Here is an 18,689-nt window from a genome sequence, read left to right as displayed (position 1 = left end):
CAGTTGCAGTAGTCACATTTCAAGTACTTGAGGATCCTAAGTGTAGTCACTACCTTTTTGGACAGTTTAGGCTCATATACTGAGATAACAGTGATCCTTAAGGCTATCTGAAATTTACTTGTCATTTTCATTGCATTACATACTATTCATAAGCAGTCATAATCCATGTTTATTATGTAGCATGGACTTTCCATTCTCCATACATCTAGGTCATAGAGTTATTTGATATAATCTTGATACGTACCAACATATTTTTACAACAATATGTTCCAGGATATATTTTCTATTCATACCTACTTGGAATGTCGTTAGGGGGAGGAAGTGTGGAACTAAGAAGAAAAATTTGAATCCAACACCACTATATGTAAATACTGACTTTATTACTGGAATGTTCGCTCCTTGAGAATAAGAGTCTTGTCCGTCTTATTGACAGATGTATTCCCAGCCGAGAATAGGGGCAGGGCTAACACCAAGTATGCTCTCAAATGTATGCTGAGCAAACTCACCAGTTGTATAAAATTGACATGACACTTTAAGCTCTCTAGTTTCCTCTTTACTTACCAATATAATGAGGTTAAAAATACCTACTTTGTGGTGTTACTGTAAGGATTGAAGTTGATAACAAAAGACCACTAAGCAATGTGGCATGTAGCAGTACTCAGTATGTGGTGCCCATTATATTAGCTGCATTATTAGATTATTGTCAACCCAGTTAAAAGTTGGCTTTTCCAAATCCTCCAATAAAATGAATTTTAAAATAGTCATACTGAAAATAAAGTTATCAGAAAAGTAGTTTAAGATGTTGAATTCTTATTTCCAAAGAAAAGTTAAATTGTGCCTTTGCTTTTATTTATCCACTTGTGTAAAAATTAAGTAGAATTAGGGCTCTACATCAAGAAAACAATGTTCATATTCACCAAAAAATCATATGGGTAGATTTTTCTTAGCCATGCTTAATAAAATATTTAGTGCATCACAATTCATAAAGAAGGCTTTCAATTTGACATGAAATACTCAAAGAAAAAAATTTTGTTAGCACACACTGTTGAGCATATACAGGAATTTTTACAGATGTTCCTTAAGAAAAATTCTGTAAAATGTTCTGCCCTACACATCTATAGAGAAGGTAAGGGAGGTTCTCCAGAGATTGAACTGCTGTATGTGTGGCATCCTGTACAAGGATACTTAAGACTGAGGGTGTCCAATTTACTTGACACTCGTCAGTTTAATTTGTGATCCACGGCATACACTGCAGTCTCACTCACAGTGCATCATTTAGGGAACCTGTGCCACAAAGTCTGCAAAAATAAACCTCTCCTGAACTTAATCCTGACAGAATTTCTTTCTTCTGAACTTTCCTTAAAAAAAAGTTCCAGGAAGCAAAGAATTACAATTCTGCTCTCAGAAAGAAAAAAAAAATTCTACTCAAGATATTTGGAATAGACCTACTATATTCTGAACTCCTTTTTAAATAGAAGTAGTATTAATATACAGTTTCTATATATTATAGATAAAATTTATAATTCTGTTCAATTACACACTAGAAGTCATTTTTTGTTGTAGCAATCTATGTTCCTTTTATTATTATTCTTATTTGATAGTTTGAGCTTAATGTAATTAAATAAGAAAGACTTGGAAAATAATTTGTAATTCAAGATGCTATATTTCATCTTATAATTATTGTTATATTTTCTTCGGAAAAGAAGGCCAAGCATATCACAATCCCCTCGGATTTTTTGACAAAAACAGGGAGGAGTTCTTAGAGCCTCCAAAAGTAAAAACATAAATTATGAGGTCAAAAGTGGGAGTTAATATATGATTATTAAAGTGTAATGGAAAACAAATGCTTTAGTATTCATTCCAGGAGAAAAAAAACTATAAATGAATTAAAACAGTTGCTTTAAGCATATGATATTTGAAACCAAATAAAAGGATACTTCAAAAGTTCATGTAAAAAAATGAATTAAAAATAAGTATATCAGGGCAGCACCCACATCTAATATCAGAGTGTTGGTTTTAATCTGCTTCTAAATTAGCTCCCTGCTAATGAGCCTGGGAAGGCAGCAGATGAGGACTCAATTACTTGGGTCCCTCCCACATAAGAGACCCTGATGGAGATCCTGGATTTGGCCTGACTCAGCCCCAGCCGTTGCAGCCATTTGGGGAGTGAACTAGCAGATGGAAGGTCTCTTTCTATTAATCTGCCTTACAAATAAATAAATCTTTAAAAAGAAAGAAAGAGGGGCCTGTGCTGTAGTGCCTCCACCTACAATGCCTCCCATATAGGCACTGATTTGTGTCTCTGCTGCTCCTCTTCAGATCCAGCTCTCTGCTTATGGCCTGAGTGCTTGGGTCTCTGCGCCCACATGGGAGACACGGGGGAGGTTCCTGGCTCCTGGCTTTTGGCTTGGCCCAGCTCTGGCCATTTGAGGGGTGAGCCAGGGGATGGAGGACTTCTCTTTTTGTCTCTCCCTGTCTGTAACTCTGCCTCTCAAATAAATACATAAAAATATTAAAAGAAAGAAAAAAGAGAGAAAGAAAGGGAGGGGAAGAAGGAAGGAAGGGTTGACTTATTTTGGTGCAAAAATTTTTGAAAGCTATGCATAATTTTTTTATGATAAGCAATCTCAATGAACTTTTTGAATACCCGTCATAGCTTCTACCAGTAACCTAATGTGGTCAGATAACTTTAAAATGTTCAAGTATCTTAAGAGTGAAATTCACAGTGAGTAACCCTAGTCAGATACCATATTCAGAGAGAAGTAATAGAAATCTTTCAAGAAGGGTTATTTGTACTATTTTATTAAAATGATAATACCCTGTTAAACCTGTTTGTCCAGAGGATATTTCTGTCTCTCTATTCTTCTGGAACTCCAGCCTCAACATCACAGCCAACAATAACATCCAGGTAGTTGTGTTCTTTATGGATGACCTGTAGTTCCACATCAGAACAAGTGCTAGCTTTGTACTTCAGGTGTAAGCAGGTTCTATTATGAAAGTGGAAAAAAAATACTACACAAAAGCGTAATTGCTATATAGTGTTTAAGATTTATCAGAGTTTTATATGCTCAAATAATAAGGTACAATATTAGTGAACCAAAACCCAATAATAATCTATACACAAAGAAATGAAAAAAGTGCTATTTTAAAATGATCCTGAAAACAAGTTACTGATTTCTGAATTAAAAAAAAAAAAAAAAAAAAAAAAAAAAACTTTCGGGGCCTGCGCTATGGTACAGTGGGTTAACGCCCTGGCCTGAAGCACCGGCATCCCATATGGGTGCCAGTTATACTCCCAGTTGCTCCACTTCTGATCCAGCTCTCTGCTGTGGCCTGGAATAGCAGTAGAAGATGGCCCAAATCCTTGGTCCCCAGCACCCGTGTGGGAGACCCAGAAGAAGCTCCTGGCTCCCAGCTTCGGATCAGCACAGTTCTGGCTATTGAGGCCATTTGGGGAGTGAACCAGCGGATGGAAGACCTCTCTCTCTCTCCTCTATCTGTGTAACTCTGACTTTGAAAAAAAAAAAAAAAACTTTCAAAAATTACACATTGGTGGGGATGGACAGGAGTATGTGGATATGAAGGGGGGAATGGGCATTTATCTCTAATAATAGAAATGTCATTCAAAAATAAATATTTGATCACCTATCCTGCTTCTTTCCTTACAAACTATTCAGGTGAAAGAGCCAAAAACAAGGTAATAGTTCCAACCTTGTATACAAAAATTTTATACTGAGCTCATTAATGAATCAGTTTTTTTAATGAACTTCTCAAGAGTAGGATTATATCTGAAACATTTATTTCCCCAACATCAGGCTAACAAACAACTAAGGAGAGGAAAAGCTGGCTATCAGACATTCTGCTTCATTCCTAAACAAGAGGGAAGGCCATTTATAGCAGAGTGTTATCAGTTGAGGAGGGGAGGGAGGTTGCAGGAGCGAGTTTTATGGGTTCTTTTCCTCAGCTGAGTATTGAAATAAAATGACAGGAAACAATTTGCAAAGCAGCAGAAACTTTTATTTGATTGACAAGCGACAGAAAAAGCGTCTGTTCTGAGGAGACCAAGTGGAGTGCCTGGGCGGGACACCGGCTTTCAGAAAGTGCCCATGAACTTTTAAGGCCTTTCTATCTGTTCATTGGGTCATTCTACTGGGGGTGCCCATGGGACAGGGGTTTCACATATTGTATGTTGATTGACTTGGGGCTCATGGAGATAGCAGGGCGGGTGAGGATCTCCTGGAGTTGGCCTGACTCCCCCTAGGGGCTCAGCCTCCTTCTCTGCCAGCTCTGGGTGAAAGACTGCAACCACCCTGCAGGTGTGATCTAAAGCTGCAAGGACACACATGCAGCACAAGAAGCTATTAGTGGAAGAGATGCTGGTTGTTCTAGAGACAGGCTTTCCAGCCCCAGCTGGCAGTCTGCTTGTGAAGGGCACATTCTACGTATGTCTGAGGGGCCCAAGGCCTCCCAGCCCCAGTGGACAGCCTCACAGACTACCTGCAAAGTGGAACCTGTGGAAGAGGGAAGGGGAATGCAGGACATGGATTCCAAATGCACAGGCAAACTGTACTTTACAACTCCAGAAGGCAGGCTTCTAGTCTTCAAAGCTAGGTGTCTCAAAAAGGAGTCTCTGGCCATGCAACAACATGCATTTTGTTGTGTGATCTCATCTCTTACATTGTTTCAAAACCTACATTCATTTCAAGCTTCTTGGATGGGCTAGCAACCTGTTTTTTTGCCCTTTACCTCCTATGATCTCTAAGGGTGATTACCACTTGTGTCACAATTCCTTATCAGCAGGCAAGGGTGATAACCCACTGATTACAGAAAGTTCCTTTGAAATTCTGCAGCCACTATTAAACTTACATCTAATAAATTCAGTTCATATAACATTTAATAAGCAGATACCTAAATTGAATTTGTTTTCATTGGTATTAGTTTTGCTTCCAAAGCCTATTTCAGAAAATCATATTTGTACTTGATAGCAATAATGAATGTGTGTAGCTGGTTGTACTTTTTCCTTCTATGGAATCAGTCATATATATTATAATTCTATTTAAAAAGAATTAGTATAATGAGTCAAATAAATCAACTCCAGACCAAGTAAGTAAATGACATAAGCATTTTTCTGAGTTTATTATGTTAAATTAATTATGAGAATTGAAGGTACTCCATATGAAATGGAATTATAATTAATGAAGTATAATTTAGAGTTGAATGTCAACCAATAAAGCACAAAATAATTCTTAACATATCAGCTATTTCACTAGTCAGTACCTACAAATTAAGCACAGACTTTTTCTTCATCTTCATCATACCCATTCGTAAATGAAGAATCAGTGATACAGATCCATGTATTCTGCAAAAGAAACCAGCATGATTATGCAGCTGAAACCTTAAAAATAATTTGCAAATCACAAACGTTAGACTATATTGTGAGAATGACTTATTATATTGGTTTCAATCTGTAGAAGTGTTGACAATGCATAGTATCCCAAAATATTGCTTTTAAACAGTGTTCATTTAAAAATTTGAAATTTAAAAATTGATTCATTTTTAATTATCTTTATATAAAGAAGATCAACTCTCTACTAAGTAAAGCTTTCAATAGTTTGCACCACACAGACACACATAGTATAAAGTACTGCTTGAAGACAAATTTTACCATTAATTCTCATAATACAACTCAGTAAGGACATGGGGAGCAAGTGCACAGTGACTCCTGTTGTTAAAAATTAACAGTCTTATTTATGACATCAGTGATCACTCCAGGTTCTTGTCATGAGCTGCCAAGGCTGTGGAAGCCTTTTGAGTGGGGCCATCTTCACTGTATTTCCAGGCCATAGCAGAGAGCTGGACTGGAAGAGGAGCAGCCAGGGGAGGAAGTCCTATCCAGCATGCTAGGTTCTGAGGCCCAGCCTGGGGGGCTGAGGGAGTGCCCTCAGAGTGGCAGGGAGCGAGCAGTGGCTGTGTGGGTGCTGCGACCACGCCAATACAGGGGTTGGAACCGCACTTTCTCAGCATTTTTGGTTCACCCAGCCAAAACGATGTCCACCACGGTCCAGCCAGGGGCTCATCTCAGGCCATGAGCTCCACACTTAGGCCACAGCACTTACCTCTTTTGCCTGTCGGGTGCCAAGGATTAGGATGGCCCTTCCTACACATCCCTCACGCCCCTCCTGCTACCCACAGTCTTCTCTCTCTCAGACCTCTACTCCGCTCCTTATTGCAACAGCCTGACATCATTCCACTGCCCTGCCGATCACCATACTCCAGGGTGAGGCTGGAACGCTGTGGGTAACTTAAACGTGGCTCTAAAACTTGCTGGGTGCTCCTGCAGGATGACAGCCCAGGTCAACATCCTCTGCATGGTTCCAACGCTCCCTCAGAATCAGGATCCTCTGCTAGCCTGACATCCACTCCCATGCCTCTCCCATTGGTCTGGCTCATTTACTTGCCTTTAAGTTAAAAACAAAACAAAACCTGTCATCACATCCTCCAGGATGGCCACATCAGCTGAGTCAGATAACCGTCTCACGTCTGCACAGTACCTGCGCGCTTCTCTCCGTCGTTGGAGCGATCACTGCTCCAGCTGTGGAAATGCCCGTTTCTACCTCTCAGTTCCCAGCGGTTTGCCACCTGCACACCCTGTACCAGGCACAAGGTGAAGCAGAAGGCGGCTTAACAACTACTCTGTGAAGTAGCTTCTGTTATAGCTTCTGTCACACCCTATAGGGCAGGCTAACACAAAGAGCACGCCAAGGCATCTATGCGTCCTGGAGCAGAAACCTGCCTGTTTGATAAGAAACCGGTTGTCTACATGAGCTGTGCTTTCCACAATGTTAGGCCTCAGGAGTCGCGCATTCACCTGGCTTCACTAAGGACACAGTGACCTCAGCCCCTGCCCACTCAGTAGTAACTGGGTCAAACTGGTGAGACACATGAAGTTCTGGCAATGGGGAATCATGTTCACACTGATAAAACTCATCACTGATATAGTGATCAACAAGTACATTCACACCAGGAAGTGGAGGGAAATGAGAGCGAGCAAGCGAGTTGGATTTGGGATTAATTAATTAACTTCCAGGGGAATCCTAAGGTGCCACCCCGCTGACCGTCCTGTCTTGGGCCAAGGTTGGATGAGCGCCTCCAGCAGTGGTTGCCAAGCTGACCCTGGAAACCCGCTCCTTAGTAAACAAGAGATGACGGAATTTAAAATCTATATTTGTAGTAATTACAACATTATACTAAGCCAAAATACTTGAGTCATATCAAGTGTTCAAAATAAAATTTCATTTGCAATATAGGTCATTTTAACCATTCTAAATTAAAACAAACTTGCTTTAATTGGTGGTTAATAAATCAGTTTATTAACTAACTCCTAGGTAATTTTAACAACTTTCAAGGGAATATTTAAAATTTTCTCAAAACTTGAGACAAAGAATATCTTTTCACTTGCCTTTCAGTTGACAAGAATTGTAAAAATATTAAGTCAAAGTGTAACATTTTAAAATATTGCCTGAAAATGAAACTTAATTTTGAAGGTATGGCATTATCTGAGTTTTGGTACCACAATGTCAAGCACATTAAAATGATTTACATACCATTTCCGTGATTCCAAAACAAAATATCTTGCTTTGGCACCCCAGGGTTGCTAGTAGACAGTCATCTGAAATGTAAGAGAAGGAAAAAGAAAAAAAAAAACCTGAGTGCTTTCCAGGCTGCAAAACTACACACACAGTTGGAAACTTTCATGTAATGCTCAGTGGAGCTGTTTTACCTAAATTCGATTTTTACAGTCCCTTGGTTGATAACCTCTTCCATGTGAAAATCAATTTCAGGTGGCATTCCTAAAGAATTTCAAACATTTCTGCTAAATATGGTGCATATATGCATAAAAATTGCAAGATTTCCAATGAATCATTTATTGCCTATATGTAGCAATGGAACAATTCTCTTCTTAGGTGATTATGACATTTGGCTTAACATGCTGAATAATTTTTATTGGTACCAATACTAACGGTTAAGTAATAAGTTTTTATAGCCTAGATATTACCTGCCAAATTGTCATGCATCAATTGTTAACTTCTGGACATATCATACGGATCCCTATATACTAGACTGCAAATGATGCATTAACTTTGGTAAACTAAAATTGGCAGAGAACATAATTCAGAATGTAAGTCAGCATTTCTAACAATGTAATTCATGAAGAGGTTGAAAAGCATGGCAATAATATAAACTAAATTGTGGCCTCATGACTTAAAATAAAACCAAAAACTTTTAAGATGGTAAGGCATATTTGGGTGTCCATGAAAATATGCCTTGTAGAACTCCATCTCCAGGAAGTTTAAGACCAGAGTCCCAGTCACTGAACTCTGAATTATACTGCTGTATGGATGCACTCTTTCCTCAGACTGTTCCCAGCTGTTATTGAACATGCAGGTATGCAAGCTGGTGCCTACCTTGGAGACAGGGAAGTCCTCTGAAGGCCAACTTTGGCTCAAGGACCCCCCAACAGCCTTGTCAACCTTTCCTTAGCCTACGTGGCAGTTTAGGACAATTCATTCAATCTTACTTCCCTCTTTTCTTCTGATCTCCCAGCCTTTCCTAGCTCCCAGCCAATTTTCTTTCACAAACATTTCTGTTATTAAAATCCTTGCACATTTAATCCCATGTGACATTCTGCTATTTGAAGGACACAGACTGGAGCTGGTGATTCAATTGAAGTCATGTGATCCACACCAGACTGATGAAGTTTTGTCAAATCCATTGATACCAGAATGATTATCGGTCATACAAGAAAGTCCCTTTAGTGATCTGTATACTATATACTGGAACCTTTTTTTTTTTTTTTTTTAAGATTTACTTATTTATTTGAAGGCGGAATTAGAGATACCCCATTCCCTGGTTCACTCCCCTTCAAATGTCTGCAATGGCCAATGCTGGGTCAGACTACAATGTAGTCAGGAGCTACATCCAGGTTTCCCAAATGGGTGCAGGGGCCCAAGTACTTAGGCCACATTCTGCTGCTTTCCCAGGCACACAGCAGGGAACTGGATCATTGGCATTCATAGGATGGTGTTGTTGCTACAGGCAGTAGTTTAATCCACTTTGCAACATCACCATCTCTTGGGTCATATTTTTAAGATATGTTCATTTTTATAAATTTATGGTATAAAAGTTGTGCTGTATGCTTTTAATGAGCTTTAATATTCTCCACAAATGCCTGCATGTGATAGTTTGAAATTATCTTTCATATTTTTTTTCTCCTGTGAAATAGAGGTTACTCTGGTTAAAACTTCTAATTTATGTGTAAGTAGCTGAGGGACCCATAAGAGAGTAGCGATAAATACAACTGCACTGCGGTAATAGAATGAGTATGCTTTTCAAGGACAGAGAATTTTATCCTAATGTGTCAAGTTGTTCCAAAATATGAGAAATTTCAGTGTCTGTATATAGAAAGAATAAGATTTTGGAAACAATGATAAAATGTGCTACAACTTTGGCCAAGTTTTCTGAGCTTTGATGTACTTACTTACAAAATATGTTAAAAGCAGACAGGCTAGAAAAAAGACTATGTGAAATCTTTATAGCCAAGTACTGTCAATACCACACAACAACTTTTTAAAAATAAAATTCTTAAGTGCTCAAAAGAAGACTAAGTTGCTCTGTAACCTCTGAATATAATGCTCAGATATCAGATATTTCTTACTTTAGAATAATTTTCCTTCCTTTTGACTTTGTCACTTAAAAGCAAAACAGTAAAACAAAAAACAAGTTTCCCCACTTCTCTATTTACCTTAAAAGAGTTTGATTAAAAAGAAAACCAACTATTTTTCTGAGGAATCCATGATTCTATCTTTTCAAAATTTACTTTAATTTTAGGGACCCAAGTAGTTAAGCCATCATCTGCGGCCTCCCAAGATGTGCACCAGCAGGAAGGTGGATGGGAAACACAGGAGCTAGGACTCAAACCAGGCACTCTGATATGGGGATGCATCCAAGCACCCTCTCTTCCCATCTTACCTTAATCAAGTGATGAAATCTCTGAAAACAATTGATCCTGGTTTCTCAGAAGATTGGATCCTACATTTAAAAGAACTAAGATAAAATTTAGGATAATGTTTGCACCCTAAAACTATCTTTACTACCATTTTAGTAAGTAAATATTTCAATCAGCTCACAATTTATAGCAATACAACAGTGTGTTATAACAGTCAAGTCTTTATAAGGGTTCAGTAACTTACTACACTAGTAGTCACTGACACAGTCACAGCATGCCTAGAAGCTGTAATGGCAAATTTTATTTAGGAACTAAATAGAAAAGTCAAAGTTGAGCCATGAGTACAGTTTTAAATTATACAAATGAGATACACTAAGAGGCTATGAGAGTGGAATTGGACTCAGCAATAAGCCAATCTTCTTAAGCTTTACAGATGAGGAAAATGAACATGGAGCTGAAATGGCCTTGTTGGAGGGTACAACTGTCAAGGTATGAAAGTCAAAAACTCCCATTTTCCAACCTAAAGCCCAGTTCTTTCCATTACACTATGCTGCCAACATGTCTAATTTGGCAGAAAAGTACTTCACAGAATTCACTCCACCATTCTCTTCCCAAACAGAGTAATTAACATACAATAAACGTGTTCAATGCAAACATTAAAAATACACAGTACTATCATGCACAGAACACAGCTTTTGTGCTTTGATTAATCTTAGTGTCTTTAAATACTGAGGAAACTTAATCATAAAGTGGTTGCTGAAAGTGAATGTTTCTCAGCTGGTTCTTCTAAATATAAACTACCTAATTGTTATCATATTTTCAAAAGAAAAAAGGTACCTGGGCATTTTTATATTTATTCCTCAACTTAGAATTTATTTTACATAGGGCTGGTGTTGTGGTGCAGTGGGTTTAACTGCTGCCTGAGACATGGGCCTACAGGTTCAAATCCCAGCTACTCCACATCCCTTCCAGCTCCCTGCTGGTGGCCCGGGAAATGCAGCAGCAGAAGGCCCAAGTGCTTGGGCCCCTCAGCCATGTGGAAGACCTGGATTAAACTCCTGGCCCTTGACGACAACCTGACCTTGCTATTTGGGTCGTTTTGGAAAGTGAACCAGCAGATGAAGATCTCTGTCTCTTCTTTTACCTCTCTGCCTCTCAAATAAATAAATCTTAAAAAAAATTTTTTACCAAAAAAAATTTAAGCAAAACTTAGAGAGAAATGATTACAGCACATCATGTGCTTAATGTGAATTATTTATTATAGATTTAGGCATTTTTTTCTCATACTAAAACTGGGGTCCTTAGGATGGATAATAAAAATATATGCCAAAGTAAACAAATTCCTAAGAAATCAGAATTAGGTTTATAAATCAATATTTATACAACTGTTTAACAATTAAAATTTTCATCATGCTTCCGTTTTCCCCTAGAAATTTCACTTTCTGAAAAACTATCATAAGTGTATCTTTGAAATATCTTAGAAAAATCTGAATATTGAAGTATTTATCATCTAGTATCGTAATTTAAACACAGTAACAAGTCAATAAAATGTTTAAGTGTAAAAATAAAAAAGCAAATCAGTTAATTTTAACATTCAGTTGTTTTGGAATTAAATTAAGGTACCCCAAAATCTTTTATGATTTTTTTAACATTTTGCCAAGGGCATTGGAAACTAATAAACCAGCTTTTACATAATGATTTCTATTATGCAAACATTTTGATACAATGTCTATTGAAATTATCTATAAAGGCTTTTAAGTGTTACCCTCAAAGAAAAAAGGCAAAGAAATTATGAGGCTTTACGAAACAGCTTAGAAAAACAAGTTTTCTATTTATTTAAAAATAAGTTTATAGTTACTACATTGCAGGGACAGGAATTCTTACACATACATTCTAGTTTGTATAAAAGGATTCAAAGAATTATGCATCAAAACTAACATAGAAAGTGTCCACGTAACAGTAAAGAAAGGTCCAATCAGTATGTACAAAAAGAAAGGGCACTGCTATTCTGGTGTGAGAATGCTGTTTTTATAACATGATATTCATAAAGTCTGGAAGGAACAAAACAAAAACTTCAATAAAGCTAAATAATTGGTCTTAAACTCTGTTACTTATTACATACAACAGATTTGCTTGTGTTTAACATTATTTTCTGTACAAAATAAGCATAATTTTAATTTGAAAATGTGTCAGTTTCAACTTAACCCTCTAGGTCAGTTACTTTTAAAAAATTGAGCTACATTCTATACATGTCTAAATATCCTGTGAAAGGATTTTTTTTCTAAAAGATCTTTAATAAGACCTCTTGTCTTCTTGTAGTTTTAATATGGTCCAAAAATGTAACTTTGTATTTTGCCTCATTTCGTAGTCCATTTTGTGATAACACGCAAAACTGTAAAGTAACAACAGCATGTGCGTTCATCTTTCTTATGCGCGCACGTATTCAATAACATCTTGAACCTATTTCTTGGCTCCTTGAATGTAGAAACTCAGCCATATACTTTATGTATTTGGTTTGTGCCATATAAAGTTTAATTTCCTGATAATTTTATCTGCATTACAAACATTTCAAGAGAGCTATCAAAACTAAAACTATATCTTTATAGCTCAAGTTTTCTACTTATTTTATTGCAGTGTGTACAAAACAATATCTATGTCTGGAGCGCCTAAAGTAGTACTTACAGTCTTTTGACTCAATATGACCTCCTCTTGAGTACCATACATAGTTCAACATGACTTTTAATTTGGAGTGTTTGCCAGTGTAATTACAAACAAAATTAGTTTCTTAGTAAATGTAATTATTTTACTTCCAACTACATGGAAATTAGGGGAACTAAATGGAAATGTAAGGAGGTAAGAGAGGAAAGGAGTATTTTTTTCGATTTTAGTAGAAAAATAAATTCTTACCAACCACACCACTGCTCAATCTGTTATGCTAGAAATACCATCTCAGTAAGTAGGGCATTTCCCAGAAAATAAAATTACTTCTCCTGTTACTACTTTTAAAATCTTGTTATCTCCTGCACTTAAAGAGAAAATGTATAGCCCTTTAACCACTTGAGTATCTTGGTCCTTTCAACCAACTCAAATTTCAAGTGAACCAAAACATTCAGAATAAATTCATTTTCCTTAGAAAAAAAATAAAGATCAAAATTGCTTCCAACTGACATTTCAGAGATAAACAGGTAGGAAGGTATAAAATGGAATGTCAGAAATAAGGTAAATGCTGTTAACTGGAGGAACTAATTTATACTGCAAATCATATGTTCTAACATGTAAATGCTCATAATATCACATCAGATAAAAATGTTATTTAAATACACATATACCTGTTAACATGTCTGATTAATCTACTGCACTGCAGAAAAGAGATAGTTATAGATGTTAACATACATGTGCATGTATTTCTCTGATGACTGTGACGCAACTCATTTCCGAGCCTTGCTTAACTCAATCAACACATGTCTCAGATGCAACCTACTCAAATTCATAAATACTGTATACAGATATTCTAATTACATTTAAGGAGGAAGACAGTTTTGTGATAATGCTACCAGAAAGTTTTTAATGTGGTGAAGTTGTCCAATGAGAACAACAGAATAAGGGCAACAGATCTTAGTTCCTAAATATTTGCACAAAATAGTCCAATGCCATAATACCAGATTGAAAAGGGTAACAGTTTAAGAAGCTATTTATCTACTGCCTTTTTATTGTTCACCTAAAACCACTGCCAACATTTCCTTCTGACTTACACACAGTACATACATAATGTTACTGTCTCAATGAAGATGTTTTTCCAAGGGGTTAAAAACAAAATGAGGCAATGATGTAGAATTCTGAATTCAACTTTTGCAACGTACAGAAGCTAACTTATAAAAATTATAAAAGCCAAATATAGCTGGTATTACTAATACATTTTAAGTGTTTTAGTTTTAAATACTCTAAGTTGTTTTGTTTTACTAAGAAACCAGTGCCTGATAATATCCAAATAAGGTCATAAATATACAGTGTCTTTAGAACAGCAATACATTTTACTTGTCAGAGGAAAAATGGTAAATCCTCATTTCTTTGCTCAAGAGCTGGAACTAACCCACCCAGCATACTAAGAGGTATATTCCACTCTAAGACTGTGTAACGCTCTTCCTTTTTCTGTACACACCTTAAAATTGTACATAATTATTTTTACAAACATGGATTTATAGTCTATTTTTTCTAACACAATGCAGATAACATCAGGAAATTACATATTTCAAATAGATTGCCTTCCAAAGCAACTAATTACTTTAATGACTTAAATTTCAAACATACACACTATTATTTTCAATGGTGTAACTGACTCATTTTACTATACAACCAAGCCATCCATTTCTGCATTATGAAGAGTTTAACTACTGAATTTTAATTATATAGTTAAATATATTTGTTAGAAAAAAATAAATATACAAAAAACCTGAAAAATTTGAAATTATTTTTTCAATTGCAAAATCATAGCAATCCAGTCAAGATCTGGAAAATGGTTTACTTAATTTCACAGGAGGATTTCTATACAAATTTAGTTACAAACAATCTAAAAAGCCCAAATGCATCACTTTTCATTCTTCAAGACAGTTAAATGACATTAACATTTATCCTTATCAGAAATAAGAAAAGAAATAATTATGTATTGTATTTTTGCCAAGGTTCAATTGAAGACTTTATTTTTCTACATCATGGTCATGCTGATACATATTTTTTCCATCCTTATTAAAAATGTAGTATCTGAAAATTTCGGTTACATTTTTGTACCATATTAGTCCTCAGAAAATACTACATTCTTTAAAGTTTTTAAAAAATGGACAATAATTTTTAAACAATAGAAATGGTATTTATGTTGGTTTTTAAGGTATAAAATAACTGTACCATAAACAAATAAATAACTGCTTTCCTTTTCCATAGCAGTACATATAGCAATACATTCTCCTAAGTCATATAGTTATCATTTACAATAGACAACTTAATTTTACTAATGATGCAAAAAATAATAGAATACAAGGCACAATCATTAAATGGAGTTTTTCTTTAGGGTGTATATTGACATACCAGCGTGATAAGGATACCGTAAAAAGTGCAGAAAAAACACAATGTGCAATGAGACCACTGTATAAAACATGATTGCATAAAAAGTGATTTGGCCTATTTTAACCTTTAATAATTGAAAATAACCAATCTTCCCCTTAAAATTAAACTATAAAGTATGACATTTTAAAATTATTCTTCTTCTACCACTATCTAAAAAATCCTGAAAAAAGAATTTATACCTGGGTAATAGTATATAAGTATGTGTTTGTATATATATTTAATTATACCCATTTATCAATATATACACATACACACACAGACACATTTCTTTGTAAGTCATTTTAGCCTATTAGATATGTCTAAAGTTTAGAAATGACATTAATCCAGATCAACAAGTAAACATCAAATCCCATACTTTTCCTGTATTTTCCTTGAATCCTTTAACCACTTAAACATTCTCTAAAACATCTCTGTCAAAGGACCCACCAGTGCATTATTTTCTACTATTATTACCAAAAAAAGATATATTTCAGCATAACTCTTTAATAACTTGCTCTTTAGAATATATAGCCTTTCCAACATTGAAAAGTGTATGCTGTCCTGACAGTCAAAAACAGGCTTTCCACTGCACTGATTCTCAGTCTTTGGCACAATAAACAGAGATTGAGTGATTGATATTAAGAATCAAGGTCTGAAAAATTAGACAGTCAAATGTTTCCAATGTGGATATGTTTCCTTTTCATCAGTACATTTTCTCTTAAGTTTGGCAGAAATGGAATAAAGCAAGAGCCTCCTTTAAATACGCTGTAGATAAACATTCTACATAACTAAAATTAAATTTTGGGAGTAGCAAATGGTGGGAATCTATCTTCAGAGGAAACACATTTCTTGATTTACTGCTACTCTATTTAACACCTGTCTTCCTAGATGCATGACTTCTTATCAATAAAAATGTACCTTGCTTGGTCAAAAATAATTCATTTTAACATGATGAAATGTTCTATCACTAGGAATATTATACTCCTTAAGATTGTAGCAGAACCATCTTTTCCATAAGCAAATCAGGAATCCATTATAGGTCCTCCATTTCTTTTGTTTCAAACAGTAAGTGAAATGAATGTGGAAATGCATAACCTATCTAAGGGCAATAAATAGCAAACGTTTAAAATATATATATGTATATATTTATATATATATATTCATTTAAAGAGTGAAGTGTCTTGTGGGTTTTTTTGCAAATCAAATCATAACATTCCCTAATCCACCATAGCAGCAAGGAAGCAGAAGCCTTAGTTCCCACTTTTCCTTAACTGTACCTGCTTTATTTATAGATTTAAGTAAAATATTTTGGTTCAAGTTACCAACCAATTAAATTAGCTTTTGCTTTTTCAGTCAACTTTCGGACTCGTCCTCTACTAGAAGTTCCAAAAGTTAAAGAGGTGTCTTCAAACAACAGCTGCCTTTGCTCCTCCTCAGAGTCATCCTCATTATAGAAAGCTGTCCTTCGACCTTGGTTTCTAGTTCTCATGTGGGGTTCAGAGCCTTTGAGTTCTTCAAACTCTTCTTCCTCGTCTATAGGATCATCTGTCTTTTTTCGGTTACTTCTTCTTAGCACTTTAACATTTGCAGGAACTATGAGATCTGAATCGAGTTTTTGAGTCTTCATCTTCCTTTTGGGTTTTCTGCCTCCACGACTCTTTTTCTGTAACAAATCCTCCTTAACAATATTAGTTTCAGAAAGAAAATTACATGTTGAAGAAGGAACCACTTCATCTCTGATGGGATGCACATTATTTTGCTCTGAATTTTCTGGCTTTGCATACTGTAGCTTTTTGGGCTTTCTACCCCTTTTCTTGTGAATAACTTCACCACTATTGGTATTAATTTCTACCTTAGGTTTCCTTCCAGGTCCCCTCTTCACAAGTTTTGATGGCTGTCCTCCATGGCCATTTACTTGAATGGTTCCGGGTATAACAGCATTGTTCTTACAATCTCCTGAAAGGGAAAAACAGCACACAAATGAAATTGTTTTTTGTTTAATCCTCAAAGTAGTGAATAACTTCATTGGTATACTTACATGTAATGACATAAACCAATCACTTTTTAATAAAATGACAAAAGAACCAAGAAAGGCTGTTAAATGACCGTATTTTCTAACCAAAACTCAGTCTTTATGAAGTTTTTAATGACCTTGTGAGAGACCCAAAGCTCAGAGCAAAGTAATTTGATGAAGTTAATAATTCATTTGATGATAAAACTGGGATTAGCAAATGGTTCTTATTCTGTTTTTACCACCCACCCTAATGACACTGTTTTCACTATACAAAATGATGTTTATTTGTATAGTTTAACAATAACAAAGCCTTTTATACTTTGGTTCATTAAACAATTTTTAAACATTTTTAAAAACATTTATTTGCAAGGCAGAGTGACAGGGAGAGGAGGAGAAAGGGAAAGAGTGTGGGAGCGAGAGACAGAGAGAGGAAAAGGAGGAGGGATGGGAGAAGGGGAAAGAGAAAGAGGTATCTTCGATATGCTGGCTCACTCCCCAGATGGCTGCAACTGCCAAGATGGGGGCCATGCCGAAGCCCTCAGCTCAGAACTCCATATGAGTATCCCATGAGGATAGCAGTGGGCCCAAGTATTTGGGTCATTTTTTGCTGCTTTCCCAGATGCATCAGCAGGGAGGTGGATCAGAAACAGAGCAGTGAGGGGCTCCTAACAAGTGCCAACATTGGGATGCATTATTATTAACTCCTGATTCTCTTCAAAAGTTCTGCAATTTTGTTTGGTTATGGTGGGTGATTTGGAATACAGTATTTTTGATGAAATCCACAGAGAAATGGAAACTGCTTTTTAAAGACAATGTTTTGAGTTACACTTTTTTTTTTTGACAGGCAGAGTGGAAAGTGAGAAAGGTCTTCCTTTTCCATTGGTTCACCCCCTAATGGCTGCTGCGGCCAGCGCGCTGCAGCTGGCGCACCACGCTGATCTGAAGGCAGGAGCAAGGTGCTTCTCCTGGTCTCCCATGGGGTGCAGGGCCCAAGCACTTGGGCCATCCTCTACTGCACTCCTGGGCCACAGCAGAGCTGGACTGAAAGAGGAGCAACTGGGACAGAATCCAGCACTCCGACCGGGACTAGAACCCAGAGTGCCGGTGCAGTAGGCGGAGGATTAGCCTATTGAGCCGCGGGACCTGCAAGTTATACTTTCTAAAATCAAGAAAAAACTGATCAACAGACTCAAAAGTCTGAGATTACAATAAAAGGAATAGGCAAAAAGCCCTCATTTCGTGACCTCATAATATAGATGATTTTCTTGAGATTAGTGTTCTACAGCACTGTGTGTATGTGTGTGTACTGGGGGAAGAATGTGATGTGTGCACAAAGTAGAATATTATTTTCCACCAAGCAATTACATTAAAACTGTCTGGTGATACTGGTTATTGCTTTTGTTTTACATTAAGACCGCTGATGAACATGTGTGAGAGGGTGCCTGGGTTCCACGACCATTTCTGGTTACTGACTACAGCTTCCTGCTAAAGATGACACTAAGAGACAGCAGTGGTGGTCCTGGATTAGTTTTCTGGTGCTGGCTCTGGCCTGCTCTGAGGCTGTTGCAGGCA

The 18,689-nt window shown here is 36.6% G+C and overlaps 1 protein-coding gene across 15 annotated transcripts in view; it reads right to left on the bottom strand.

The window, feature by feature from the left end:
• Positions 1-5,108: 5,108 nt before the first annotated feature.
• PHIP (pleckstrin homology domain interacting protein) overlaps positions 5,109-18,689 on the bottom strand; it is a 164,093-nt gene continuing 150,512 nt past the window's right edge. For 9 of the 15 annotated variants that reach the window (XM_051854539.2, XM_051854538.2, XM_070073853.1 and 6 more), the window contains one exon: positions 11,818-17,059. In XM_051854539.2, the coding sequence (XP_051710499.1) occupies positions 16,422-17,059 (638 nt within the window). In that variant the 3' untranslated portion in view covers positions 11,818-16,421. Of the gene's footprint in view, positions 7,670-10,029; positions 10,090-11,817; positions 17,060-18,689 lie in introns of those variants that run through there. The other 6 variants (XR_011388640.1, XR_007922915.2, XR_011388641.1 and 3 more) reach the window with 4 other exon arrangements.

The sequence above is a fragment of the Oryctolagus cuniculus genome, chromosome 5, assembly GCF_964237555.1.
Source record: "Oryctolagus cuniculus chromosome 5, mOryCun1.1, whole genome shotgun sequence".
In the NCBI taxonomy this organism is placed as follows: domain Eukaryota; kingdom Metazoa; phylum Chordata; class Mammalia; order Lagomorpha; family Leporidae; genus Oryctolagus; species Oryctolagus cuniculus.
The sequence above is the reverse complement of the archived record's forward strand: the minus strand, read 5'-3'. Positions and strand labels throughout refer to the sequence as shown.